The 14,710-nt window shown below is 43.4% G+C and overlaps 1 protein-coding gene across 2 annotated transcripts in view; it reads right to left on the bottom strand.

Annotated features, from left to right (window-relative positions):
- MAPKAP1 (MAPK associated protein 1) overlaps window positions 1–14,710 on the bottom strand; it is a 120,164-nt gene that overhangs the window by 9,900 nt on the left and 95,554 nt on the right. For both annotated transcript variants that reach the window (XM_072123720.1, XM_072123721.1), the window contains exon 10: window positions 12,731–12,868. In XM_072123720.1, coding sequence (XP_071979821.1) covers window positions 12,731–12,868 — 138 coding nt within the window. The remainder of the gene's footprint in view (window positions 1–12,730; window positions 12,869–14,710) is intronic.

The raw sequence follows: 14,710 nt of genomic DNA, 5'->3' as shown, positions 1-14,710 counted from the left end.
AAAACTTCTGTCCGCCAGTTATTACATACATGTGATTTGCTTCACCCTCTTTATATCAACCTTTGATGTCAGCAAATTAAATTCTACCTTTCACCTGATCAGATCTGCACATTTGAATACATTTCCTTTGTTTTCCTGCTTTTCTACCCAATGCACAAGGCATTGCCTGTGGATGACAATCCAATGCACTTTGCTCCTCCAGGGTCCTGCAGAGATTACTCCATCAAATTAAACAGTAGTTATAAAATCACTGCCTATTTTATCAGCAGTTGTGACAGAGTGACAGTGGGAGTCACAATACTGTGTATCTTGTGTGTCAGGACTCAAGCCAGCTAACACATCCCATTATTCTAATAGGGACAAGCCGTGACTTTTCTCGCAGACAATCTGGAAAGTTTACTGCTCGCCGAGATGATGATGAATAGGTGTAGCGTGTACAAGCAGGTGGGAGAACAAGAGAGAGCGCGACGAGGATGAGCACGAGCTTACTACAAGTGTCATAGGCTCAGATAAATAGTTAAAAACATAGAATATATGATAAAAAAAAATTAGATTGTGCATAGAAGACGTAACTGGTTTTACCAGAGTAGATGGGGAGAGACAAGAGGAGAAGAGACTCTCCAAAAATAGGTCAATATAAGCATCGTGTCCATATCAGTCTCTGTCTAATGTCACATCTCCTCACGGCTGTCCGAGCATCCTGTCAATGTTGTCTGTGCCTGTCCCCAGCTGCACCCAAACATAATCATAAAGGCGCATCATTAACCTTCCTATAGATAGCCAGGTGTAACATGCCGCTCCAATTCCATTACGTCCTCTGGCTACATATTGCATGCTGACAAGATGTCATTAAACACAACAAATTAATATTATATAGTGTGCCGCGCATCTCCATTGTCCATACCTACTGGGTAGAGTGATGGGGACAGTGCTGCCAGCTCTATAATTGGGGCATAAATATCCACCACAATCCTCACTCCACTTTCTTTACCATAGACAAGAAGTCTATGGGTGCTTTGTGCTACATGTCAAATTTTTTGATTCTTTCTACAACTTACCATGTCCAAAAGTATAGGATTACTTAGAAACCAGGAATAGTGACAACTTTATGGATAACTATGAGTAGGTAAATTGTGGCATTAAAGTCCCAGCAACCTTGATGGCCCAACCTGCATTAGATTTGACCATCTTGGACCTATGCTGATGGCAAGCCTGAGTCTTTAGTCTTCTTTAGTAATGTTAAATGTTGGGTTTCATGCAACAGAAATCAGGGGCCATGCCGTTTGACGGTCTGACTGATTCAGACTGGATTTAATATTCAAATTGTGTCGCACCCAATGCCTTTACATACACCAGGAAGAAGATGGTGAACCCTGGCGGACCTGATCAGGGGAGTGACACATGCAGGGCACACAATCTTTGTGAACCGCGGCACAGTGCATTGTCGTCGGTAAGTAAATGTGCCCCAATGTGTTAGATCAGAATTTGTGGAATACAGGAACAAAGCTCATGGGCCGTTTTCAGAGAGTTTAACCAGTCCTGATCAATCCAAAAATACTTACCGTATATACTCGAGTATAAGCCGAGTTTTTCAGCACAATTTTTGTGCTGAAAATTCCCCACTCGGCTTATACCCGGGTATATAAAAAAATATAAACTCAATACTCACTATTTCGACGGCCCGGGCAGCTCCGCTTCCATCTTCATGTCCGCGGCGGGTCTGCGGCAGCTCCGTCTGCAGCGCCTCTTCTCCTTCAGGCCGGCGCTAGGACTGCGACATCCCCGTACGCACGACCCGGCCGGCACACAACTGTGACATCAGCAACTGTGATGTCACAGTTATGTGCCGATCGGGCCGTGCATACTGAGACATCGCGATCCTAGCGCTGGCCTAAAGGAGAAGAGGCGCTGCAGACGGAGATGCCGCAGACCCGCCGCGGACATGAAGATGGAAGCGGAGCTGCCCGGGCTGTTGGAATGGTGAGTACTGAGTTTATTATTTTTGGGGGCTGGCAGGCTGGCTGTATACAACGGGGGGCTGTCAGGCTGGCTGTATACAACGGGGGGCTGACAGGCTGGCTGTATACAACGGGGGGCTGACAGGCTGGCTGTATACAACGGGGGGCTGACAGGCTGGCTGTATACAACGGGGGGCTGACAGGCTGGCTGTATACAACGGGGGGCTGACAGGCTGGCTGTATACAACGGGGGGCTGACAGGCTGGCTGTATACAACAGGGGGGCTGACAGGCTGGCTGTATACAACGGGGGGCTGACAGGCTGGCTGTATACAACAGGGGGGCTGACAGGCTGGCTGTATACAACGGGGGGCTGACAGGCTGGCTGTATACAACGGGGGGCTGACAGGCTGGCTGTATACAACGGGGGGCTGACAGGCTGGCTGTATACAACGGGGGGCTGACATACTGGCTGTATACAACGGGGGGCTGACAGGCTGGCTGTATACAACGGGGGGCTGACAGGCTGGCTGTATACAACAGGGGGCTGACAGGCTGGCTGTATACAACAGGGGGCTGACAGGCTGGCTGTATACAACAGGGGGCTGGCTATATACTGGGGAGGCTGTGACCAATGCATTTCCCACCCTCGGCTTATACTCGAGTCAATTGGTTTTTCCAGTTTTTTTGTGTTAAAATTAGGGGTCTCGGCTTATACTCGAGTATATACGGTACATACATGGATACTAGCGTGTATTTTGCAGTAACATCTTTACACGCTAGTATCCATGCAACATTTAGATATCAGGGTCATGTGCAATGAATCATGGGTGCTAACTATTGTCCATATTTGGTGCTCTGGCTCTTTAAGGGGACCTAAGGTATTGTGTGCGATGCTAGGAGTAGCAGAGCAGTGGTGAACAAGGAGGAAGCCTCAGCAGCACAGAGCAAAGAGGGGCCATAGAAAATATTACTAATATTTGGCGATATTCTCTAGATTTGCAAAATACTCCACACTGAACACGACTTTCAACGGGGGTCAGTAAGGCAATTTTAGCAACGCACAAAAAGGGTCATGGATCAAATGGGGGCTGATGTTTAAAAATCCTTTGGAGGCCCCTCTGGCGATGCAGATGCAACCGTTCCGTGAGCGCAGACTATATTTATTATTGCAATATATTTCCAGGCCGTGAATGTAACAGCTGTTCTGTTTGATGCAACATGAAAGGATTCAGTTTGCAAAAGGGCAGCTCTTATATTTACACGACAGCCATGTGCGAGAAACATCTCGGTGCTCAGAACATGGGATACGGTGGAAATGGGTCTGATGGCAGGTACCATGGTGTCACGTCAGTGACGGGGGACATGCTGGGAAATCTAGTGACCTTTTACATGCAGCTAATTAAAAAGAAATTACAGAGTGTTCTCCGTTCACTGGTGAGACACCAGAACAGCAGCTTTTACACATGAATAGCTTGACTCCTTCTATAGCAGGTTTCCCCCTTATCATTTTAACTCTATCGCTGCCAGGATGCGAGCAAGTGTACTGCTGTCCCTCATCCTCCAGAGAAGTGAGAGGTGGAGGGAAGAGATAATAAGAAGGTACAACAATGCTCGGAGATGTGATAAGCAAGAGGGCACTGGAGACATAGAAAGGAAATTTAGTAAAGGAGATACAAATAGCATCTGAGTGACGAGCAGGAAGAAAGGAATGAAAGGTGATCTTGAGAGAAAGAAGGATAAACAAAAATATAAAGAAGGATATACCTGTAAAGAATATGGTGGATATACCCTAGACTACACCCATACTAATACTTGGACCACAAGGGCAAAAAACAGTCTACTTGACATTAACCCAAAAATATGGAATCAAATGAATAAATAAGTTGAACCTTTATTCATTTTAATAAATGGCAATGGAGGGTGATTTGATCTTTGACTGTACATGACCAACCTACCTTCCAGGACCTTAAAGGACATCTATCACCAGTTTACTGGTGGTGGAGTGTCCTAATTAGACTGCTCGGTCAGTCTTGGGGATGGGGGGGGGGGGCCGTTATAAAAACCGTTTTCCGGCATCTTTATTAATGAAATAATAACTTTGGAAAACAGCCAGAGGTGCTTCCATGATTTTTAAATTATGCACGCCCCCGCTGTAAGTCTCCTCCTGGCCGGGGAATTACGATCTGGCCAATGGCGTCATGGTCGGATGTAGAGAGAGAGTGGGGCATGTGCTCTCTCCTAGTTCCCCAGCCAGGGGCAGGAGGAGGCTTGTAGCGGGGGTGTGCATAAATTAAAAATTGGGGAAGACTCCAGCTGTTTTACAAAATTATTTTATTAATAAAGATGCCCGAAAACTTGTTAAAAACGCCGCCCCCCCCCCCAACCACCTAGACTGAATGAGGAGTCTAATTAGGACACTCTACCAGCAGTAATCTGGTGGTAGATGTCCTTTAATATTGTATTCATGAAAACTTTCCTAAGTTCCTGGAAGGTAAATCAGGACCACAAAGGTCATGTATGGTTTAGGATCTGACCCTCCATATGGCTGATGAGGTCATTTCTGAACCAGAGAGCTACAATTTACATCAAAAAAGCATTGCAGAACTTTTAATAGATGTATATTGGTAAATTGCCTCATATCCAGACATTACAGAAAATTTTAAGTGGGCGACTACGCCGCGCCCCCCCCCCCCCCCAAATAAAACCAGCATTGTGTAGAGCATTTTATCATCTTTCATTGTTATCATTTCCCTGCAATGCATCAATTAATACAAAATTCAGTTTTCATCTTTTGCAAATTAGCTCCCTGGTGCACCAAGGCCCTAGCTGGTGTCTGCTGGTTCATCTTTCTACGATGCACAGCATCAACCAACAGCGCCCCTTTACACAATGGCTGATCACCCTTGCAGAAAGAAAACAGGAGACACAGCCCTGATGAGCCAGGAAGCTAATTTTCATAATGTTAAAAATGTTTCTCCAAGATGGCAGCTGGCCTGGAAAGAAAGTGCCTTACACAATTCTGGTATTACAGGTTGGGCAATTATGGAAGTGGCATTTTCCTTGTATAGCATTAATGGGGTTGGCCACTCCTTTACATAAGTTGCACATGTGCCTTTACTGCCTTGTGGATAATCCCTGAACATTCATCATGTGATTCATGTTCCTGCTACTTACTTTTGTACTGAGTGCAAACTCTCCATGATTTTTTGTTTACATGTCGGAGGTCTGATGAATAGGAGGAGCTGTAGCAGGAAAGTTATGACTCCTCCTGTTCACACCCCTCCTATTTCCTGTTCCCAGTCTCTGTCAGTGAGGACGGACAATGAAAAGAGACATAGTGGGCTACGCTATGAATATGGTCTATAGTAGTGAGAGAAGTGACAGCGGTTTGTATATGCAGAGGGAAGCATGGTGAGAACAGGAAAAGGCTGGGAGCTACCAAAGGAGGCAAAGACACAGGTACATATACATGTAGACATGCATGGAACAAATATATTGTATATATAGTAGCTAACCCCTAAAGTTAAGCAACGTAAAGTAATTTGCAATAATAATCTCAATAATTTTTCATGTTTCAGGTTTGCATAAAATTCTGTATACGTAAACAGTAGAGGAAAGGTGTCCCCTTAACACCATTGTGAATGGAAACTCAGTGAACCAATGCTGCAGTTCTCCCTTGTGTCACAATAACAGGGTTTACATTCTCAGTGTACACCCTATAGCAGTTGTGGCGACCCTATGGAAGGGGGTTACCCATTACAGGATTAGTGACTCAACACCTCCGCCTGCAGTCCTTGGATGCCCAGGATGTGCGGTGTGAAGTGCTATTTTAAAGCAACACTGCATGAGGAGCAAGGAAGTTTGGATGGGGCTAGATTATTATTGAACCTCCTGCCCCTCAATTCTTCCTGTTCAAGGGAATCCTGGAGGGAAGCTTCAATGATATTTCACATTTCCCCTCCACCTATTGGCAACCTCAAGACGCCAACAAGATTGAAATTTGCGGCTTTATGATTAAATTGGTACTTTATGATATTCAAGAGGTTTTTTGGCCATAGTTTGAGCACTCGGCCTCTAAAAGGTTCACCATCACTGATCTTTAGGGTCTCAGATTTAGGTCCACAAATAGTTTCATAACCCATAAATATGCTCAGAAATATTGCAGAGATACTCTTCATAATAACCAAGTTGACCAGCACAGAGACCACTCTACTGAAAACTACCATCAAACTCACCTCATATCGAGCCCACATATTTGAAATGGAGTGATAATTTGGTTAAATCAAGCCATAATTTAGGTTTCATTTTAGCCAAGTTTAAGCTCGAGGCACATTTTCGGCCTGGGACTTGATGAGGACACGCAACTCTGGTAGTTTCAATTTTACAATTTGGCTCTCTAGTCTGGGTTACCATAACACATCTTCTTTCTTCTTCTCTAATTATTTATTTGGACCCGCTCCAAACACGCACGGTTAATCTAACATCGGCATCACATTGTCACCGACTTGGCCACCCCCAGTGTATTAACTGCTTGAACGGTCGCATGTTGCAGACTGATTAGCAAACATGGGGTTAATAACACTGATGGACGAAGACAAAACAGCGCAACCGCTCGCCCGCTTTCAATCTGCTGCTTTATTATTGCTTCCGTAGTTTTGTCACAGAAGCTATTTTCTGTCCATGTATGATACACATCTGTGTCTCCGTGCATCGCTTCGGCCCCGCTGAAACGTGCACATATATGAGCGTGTGCAATGACTGGCACAGAGACACTTCTGTGGCAAGAGACATCAATCAACCTGTCAGAGCTAGTGACAGCTACCAACAGAAGGCCCAGGTTAGAGGTTAAAGAATAGAAGAAGAAATGAAAGGGTCCCTACAGAAGAAAACTACCAAGCCCCCACCTTTCCAGCACAGACAGAGGCTGGAGCCCCCAGAATCCAGCATCTTCATCAATCTTCTTGCTACCTCCCTCGGATCAACCGTGCGGAAATGCAGAGTCGTAACTGGATGGGATAGGCCAGGCAGGCTTCACTCACCGTCTGTGCACTACACAATGCACAAAGACACTTTTACTTTACGGATTTTGCTCATAAAATGGGTCAGCAAAAAATACAAGCGAGTCCAATGAGGTGGAGCGGTTTTCGTGACAAAATATTTTTGAAAATCCAATTGTCTCTGGGACAAAAAATTTTGCTACAATTCTAAAATATGAAGTTCTAACTTGCATACAAGTTCAACTTAAGAATAAACCTAAACCTATCTTGTATGTAACCCGGGGACTGCACGTGTAGATATATACACATATATACATATATACATACACACACACGTAACATATCTGGGCTACTGGCTGTTGCATGGACGACTACATCGGGGGTCATTTACCTCTCACAAGCCATAGAGGCATATAAAAGTGTATATACATACATGACGTAATTTTACATCATGGATAAATATGACACATGATGATTCTGACGCGCATTTTGCATTGTAAGGAACATATTGAAACAACTATATCTTCTGAACTGTGGAACCTAGAAATTCAACAGGAGAATCTCCCCTTGAAAATAATATCAGAAGCACAGAACCAGAGATATCCACTGTTAAAGGAAACCTACCACTTACAAGTGGTAGGTTTAGACACATATACATGGCACCAGCTCAGGGTGAGCTGGTGCCAGAGCATATTTTTGTTAGGGGAACAAAGCCCCTATCGCCGTTTTATAAGTTATATTAACTTATAACTCGGCGTACCGCACTTGGGCACGGCGCACCATGCGCGTGCCCGTGCGTGCGCCGGATTCTAAAGTGCTGGAGAGCCGGTGACGTTACCGAGCTCTCCGGCACACGCGCACCTGCGCAACTTAGCACGGCCTGTTTCCCCGTGCTAAGTTGCGCAGGCGCGCGTGTGCTGGGGAGATCGGTGCGCCGAGTTATAAGTTAATATAACTTATAAAACGGCGATAGGGCCTTTGTTCCCCTAACAAAAATATGATCTGGCACCAGCTCACCCTGAGCTGGTGCCATGTATATGTGCCTAAACCTACCACTTGTAAGTGGTAGGTTTCCTTTAAATTTGCAGTAAAAAAATTTTTATTTTTATTTATACCTTTCCATTTCCAATTATAACTTACATATTCCTAAAATAGGAGATTCTCTTGTTTAATATGAAGTCAGAATTGTGTTTTAGCTACTATGGTTCAGAAGATACTTAAGATATGCCCCCCTCCAGCCTGTAGAAGGCGCTAAGGAAAGACTTACATGCTCCCTTAGCATTTTTAGCTGAACCTCGAAATGTAGAATGGATTGACAATGTACATATTTTTAACATATTTTGGTAAAAGTTTATTCAGTTTTGCTACTTAATGGGACAAATGACAAAAAAAAGATTATTTTTCCATGTGTTTTGTCATTTATCCGTAATTCTAAAGAAACCATTGAATTAATAAAACTATTAATAAAAGTTAAAGTCTCACATGTCATGAAAGACAAAACAAAGTAAAAATTTCTATAAAAAATTGCTACATACAGGCAGTCCCCGGGTTATATACAAGATAGGTTCTGTAGGTTTGTTCTTAAGTTGAGTTTGTATGCAAGTTGGAACCGTATACTTTATTATTGTAACCCCAGACAAAATTATTTTGGTCTCTGTGACAATTGGATTTAAAAAATGTTGGGTTGTCATAAGAACCAGGATTAACAATAAGGCTTCATTACAGACACCGCTTGTTATTGTTGCCTAAGGCTAAAGTACAGTAAATTACCAAAATCCAGAGTTCCGTTTGTAACTAGGGGTCGTATGTAAGTCAGGTGTTCTTAAGTAGGGGACGGCCTGTAAACCTCTTCAAACTGCTTGCAGATGTATTTATGAAGTGTCTGCGCCAGTTTTGTGTCGTGGCTGCACTGTGTCTGTACTTAAAGGGGTGTTCCGGTGCAGAGTCGGCGCATGCTCTACATTTATTACTGCAACTCGACAGTCGCTCTATGTTAAAGGTGCACCAAAAAAAAGCCGGTGCACACTTCCAGAGCAGCGCAGGGGGTGCCAGATTAATGAAGACAATAGGGCACATTTACTTAACCGGTCCATTCGAGTTTCAGCGGCGGCTTCTCCGACGAGCGTTCGGGTCTTCCGGCGATTCATGAAGGTCCTGCGCCTGATGTCCACCAGGTGTCGCTGCCGCGCTGAGGTCCGCCGAGGTGCGTCAGAGTTCACTGATCTCTTCCTGGTGCATGTAAGTATGGCGCGTGCGACCACTTTTTTTTTTTTTTTTTTTAAATACGGCGGTTTTTACGAATCCATTGGGTTTTCCGACGGCCACGTCCCCGGTTTCCGCCGCATGCTACCCGGTGATCGCGTGCGCCAAAATCCCGGCGGAAATCGGTGCAAAACGGAAAAAATATCAAAACCCGACAGAAAACCATGAATCGGGCCGTTAATAAATGTGCCCCAATGTCCCGCTTTTTATGAATCTGGCGCCCCCTGCACACTACACAGGCAAACTGCACATAGTACAGTTAGTGCTTTTTTGATAAACGTGGCCCATTGTCTTTTAAAGAACAGCAAAACAGAACTGCAAAAACTGACTTGGACATTCAGGCAGTAATGACCCTCAGGGTCAAAGGGATTAATCCAATCATCATTAATTCCAATTGTAAGATTTTGTTATCCAAAATGTCTGCCTTATTTAAGTAGCTTTCTGTCCTTTATTCACTGACAGCTGAGAGATAAAGGAACCTGATAAAGTGTTTAATGACTTACCGTATATACTCAAGTATAAGCCGAGACCCCTAATTTTACCACGAAAAACTGGGAAAACCTATTGACTCGAGTATAAGCCGAGGGTGTAGTATACAGCTGCTGATGACGTCATCAGCGGTGACACCGCCGCATCATAGTGCGCGCCTGCCGGCAGATCGCATGGACGCGATCTGCCGGCTACAGAACAAAAGAGAGGAGCCGCCAGGACCCGCGCCGAAGATCAGGACCCGCGCCAGCGATCCGGACCCCGGAGGGTGAGTATTAAGTTTTTTATTTTTTACTTGACTCGTGTATAAGCCGAGGTGTGTTTTTTTTCAGCACATTTTTTGTGCTGAAAAACTCAGCTTATACACGAGTATATACGGTAACTCCTTACAGAGCATTATATAAAAAAGTATGCAGCACACTTAAAATTATTGGGACTAAAGGCGTATAGGAAACTAATTTAAAATGATTAAAATGATGTCCTGCTACTCAGCGTCTGCGGATCTCCAAAAAATTGGATAGATGGATGTGTTCATTATGGTTTTAAATCACATAGGTGTTTATTAGAGTATAATCGTACAGAATGGACATTGTGTTATAAGATCCAGATACCAATATTGTTGGTATACATACGGTAAGTCTCCTGTCTTCGCAAGAGTGAAGTTTATTATCAGTCTTTCGGAATTGTTGAACAAGTCATTGGCTCCACTAATAAACGTCACCTTGCTAGTGAAGACAGGAGACCCACAAATACCAAAAAGATCGGTATCTGGACCGATAATAAGCATTGTCCAATCTGTCCTAATTTACTCTAATAAGCATCTATGCGATTCGAAATGATAATAAGACTTATATGTGAATATAAAACCTGACAGTATGCCTAGACACTGACATTAACTCCGTACACAGTCTAATCTACTTACAGAGCTGAATCATGTAGGGAAAGATTTCATCATTAGCCTCCTTTCCTCATCTCTATGCTGTGTACAGTACTTTAGATACGCTGCTCACTACAGGAAAAAGAAGCAGCAGAAAAAAAGGTATAGAGAAGCAGCTTTACTTAAGGAAATAAATGACAAGGTTTACTGTTATCACCTGCATCAAAGGTTTAATTATGGATTTATTATAATAAAAACTTTATACTAAAATCTGGTAATGTCACTGCCTCTGGCTGTTAAGGCTCTACCTTTACCCGTCTGCAGCAGGCGACAAGGTAAATAGATTTAGCTCAAGATAAAAGCTTTGTCTGATATGCCACAAAATATATATGGTTCCCTTTCAGTCAGGTTGGAAGCCGCATTATATATCTGCATGGCCGGCGCTGTGGTGACGTAATTGAAAGGTCTCGGTAGCCGGGCTGCTAGATAAAACCTTTAACGCTAGGCCATCTTTTTGGGAAATAAAGTCATTATGTAGCACTTTCAATTCCACTCTATTTCCAAGGCAGATAGCCCCGGCCTGTCAGCTTCACAGAGGGAATCACTGAAAATGCTGATTGATTTACTCAGGAGAGAGAAACTCGTAGGGCACATAATAGTGTGAGTTTAGAAGGCTAATGTTTCAACACCAGTCATTCTGAGGTCGGTAGACTGATACAATCACATTATCGCCATATACTCTCAATGACTCTGCTCCTCATACTGTCTCTCTGGACTATGACGAGATATGTGATGTTAGACATTAAAGACGAGTAAATCCAGGGAAAACATGAATACATGCACACCCTCCTCGCGTGCACGTATCTTAATACAAACCTACCTACGGATATTAAATCACCGGGTACTAGAGGTTGAATATGTAAGGTGATAAAGACCAGTTTTTCAAGGTTACGGGAAATAATATAGCTGAAACACTTAAAATGAATGGGCGACATACGGCTGTGAGCGCCGCTGACCTTGGGAGGGAAGGTGAAACCGAAGTGGCCGCCATAAGAGCAGGAGAGAGTCCGATCACGGAACCGAGCAGCCATCTCTTAGCGGGCTGACATCTTCATTCTGACAGCCATACACTTGACCCTGCTCTGCCTGCGTGCATAAGTACAATTTATAATATCTTCCTGCACTAGATAGGCTGAGCTTGTGTTACCAGAGATAAAACACAGAAAAGAGGATATATTGCACAAGTCTCGCCTCTTATCTATTCCCAATCCTCTACTTCTCCCTCATAATTCATTCGAGGAGGACCCCAGGAATCATTTTTTTGATGTAAGCCATGCAGGGACACATATATCACAGGCCGATAAGAATCGCGCTCAAAACTTGTGGAGACAGTGACCCCCCCCCCCCCTTCCCAGTGAGAAGAAACAGAGAGAGACCAAAGAAAGGAACAAAGCTAATGGGTTTATTGTATAGAAAGAGGGTAAAATAAACCGCTAAAGTAGCTGTGTCACAACTCATGTCACCACATCTTATTAAATTGTACCTTTTCTTTTAAGGTTTTAATATATACGTGCCTATATGAATCTGTGCTGTATCTTACAAGACAAAAATTGCTCCTTTATTGCATCAAAAAACTAGTTCTTTCCGATTCGCTGGCTGTAGGGGTCATTTTTTTGCTCAGAGGCCTCCTCGGCCCCATAATGCAGTAACTATAGGAGGGAGATGCAGCTGCAGAATCTCTTGAGCTTTGTGTATGTGAGGCTGCATGCAGTGACAATGGTGTGCAACCAAAAAGTTGGCCATACACATACAATGCTGAACCTACTCCAGGTATTCTGTTCAAACATAATGAACACTCTAAAAACATAGGGAGATGTTAAATTTGGACAGCCAGCTCTAAAAAAGGAACTGAAGTGATGGAAGACCCCTCTGAACACATGCACATTCAATTTGCAGAGCATGCAATTGAACCCAAAAACTGAAAGGGGAATACACCATTGCTGGACACCTCAGGCAGCTAATCATCAATTAAAATAATAGATTAGGTCAGAGATAAAATATTCCAGGGTATTTGTTTTCCTTCTTTTTGGCAATTGAGAGATAGGGGGTCCTTAAATGTGAATACAACAAATATCAGCCACTTACTTGGACTTTTCTCTTCTGCGAGGTCACATGCACACAGCAAGTCTGAATCAATGGAAATGGGCTTCTGCTTAATCCAAAACTTTGTGCTAGCCTTCTGATTTGTCACTGGGTCAATCTCGACCTTCTCACCGGAGATCCCTGCAGAGAAAAAGTAAATGCGTTTCATTTAATGCCACAGCCAGAGGGATGTGATCTGAAGCTGTGAGTTGACCAGACTTGGAAGGTTACGTAGAGACAGAAATGTTACTGCTCGCGGGCTTCTCGTATAGAACTCACAGCGTTCTCTATCAATGTGCTCCATTATGTCAAACGTCCCCACTCAACGTCACATTCTTTAAAAAGTTACGATTATTATTATTTATTTATGGAGCACCAATAATTCCCTGGTGCTGTACAATCAATAAGGGGTTCACATACATTACGACAAGAATAAATACAAAATACAAAAACTACTGAGATCAACAACAAGTGGAAGGCGGATCACGATCTTTATATTTTGATCATTTAGGGGTTGACAGATTTTGTTTTTTTTTTTATTAGTTACTGTATTAGAAAGCCACATAATCAAGTCACAAAAAAGTCTATGTGCGTGCTGCCACCACTAGAGGGAGCCGATGAATGGAGTCTTTGGTGCCCTGCTCTGCTTCTAGTGGCACTTTAGCATATTATGCAGTTGCTTGCCACACCCATTAGATTTCAGAAATAGTCACTAGCTACCAGTTACATCAATCAAAAAAAATGGGGGATAACTTGCTAAATAGAGGGCGTCCGATGTCTTGGAAGCTATGTACCTCCAAAATAAATGTGGTGGGCATGTGCATTTCAATTTACTTCTATGGTACAGCGTTCAACTATCTCTGAAATATTGTATTCTTTTACCAGGATACATTTTACAAAGTTTCAAAATCAGGAGCCAAACATTAACATAAAAAGATGCAGACGCCCAAAAAAAAAACACAGAAGGAAATTTATGAGCGAAGTGATGCAATATTAACTACTTCTATAAAAGTCTACCAGTTCCTTGATTCTCTAATACATCAAGTCCCCCGCACATCACTAGCTCATCACTCGCTCTATAGTAGCCAAGAGCCAGTAATGGATCATTGACCTTTTTGGCAGTGAAGCTGTTAAGAGGTTGTTCACTTGATGGACTCAGTCAGGTTCCTCCACGGGTAAGAATAAGGCAAGATACCAAATTCCTCCAGATGTACAGATGATGCCGGAGGTTTAGACCTAGAGTGATTTTTTCGACAGTAGCCGAATATAAACCAGCAGTGACACCTAAAGTGGCCGCTGATTTATAGCCACAGTGAGTTTGGGCCTGCGTCCCCATGAATATTAGCACTACAAATCTGGGCCCATTTAGCAGAGAGAGCCTGGTACATACATCACCGGCTCCTGCTCCTAGCCAAGGTCACCCTCAAAGCCATCAATCTTTCCAGCAAGGGGCAAGTGGGCCAGGCATGGAGTTGTGCAATGGGAGAAAGCAGCCGCTCCAGTCACTCATCTGCCTTTTTATCATGTAAAGAGCGTGCAAACCTCTATTATATTTATCTGCAGGATGGTCCTGGCTACGTCCATCTATTACAGCCTCATACAGGGGAACTCTATGGTGAGGATTTCTGTGTCTTCTGCACGTAAACCATATACTCACTCAAGCAATGACAAGAGCACAAAATAAATACTGGGAAGTATAGCATTAGGATATATAACGGCAGCCCCTTCATAGCCCATAGTAGCCATTATTAAATGTAATATTTCTCCCCAGATTACTAAACAATAGATAGCTGTTACTGGAACACTTACAGCATCCTCATCCCATTCAAGAGATTGGAGGAAGTCTATGGCATCATTGTAAGGAATAGGTTGGACTTCCACCAGTTTCATATTAGTCATAAATTCAGTATTTTAACTCAAAGGAGTTGTATCAAGTTAGGAGAGTATCCCCATCCACAGGATAACAAGCTGATCGGCGAGGGC

This window comes from Engystomops pustulosus, chromosome 9 (genome assembly GCF_040894005.1).
Source record: "Engystomops pustulosus chromosome 9, aEngPut4.maternal, whole genome shotgun sequence".
NCBI classification, from domain to species: domain Eukaryota; kingdom Metazoa; phylum Chordata; class Amphibia; order Anura; family Leptodactylidae; genus Engystomops; species Engystomops pustulosus.
The sequence above is the reverse complement of the archived record's forward strand: the minus strand, read 5'-3'. Positions and strand labels throughout refer to the sequence as shown.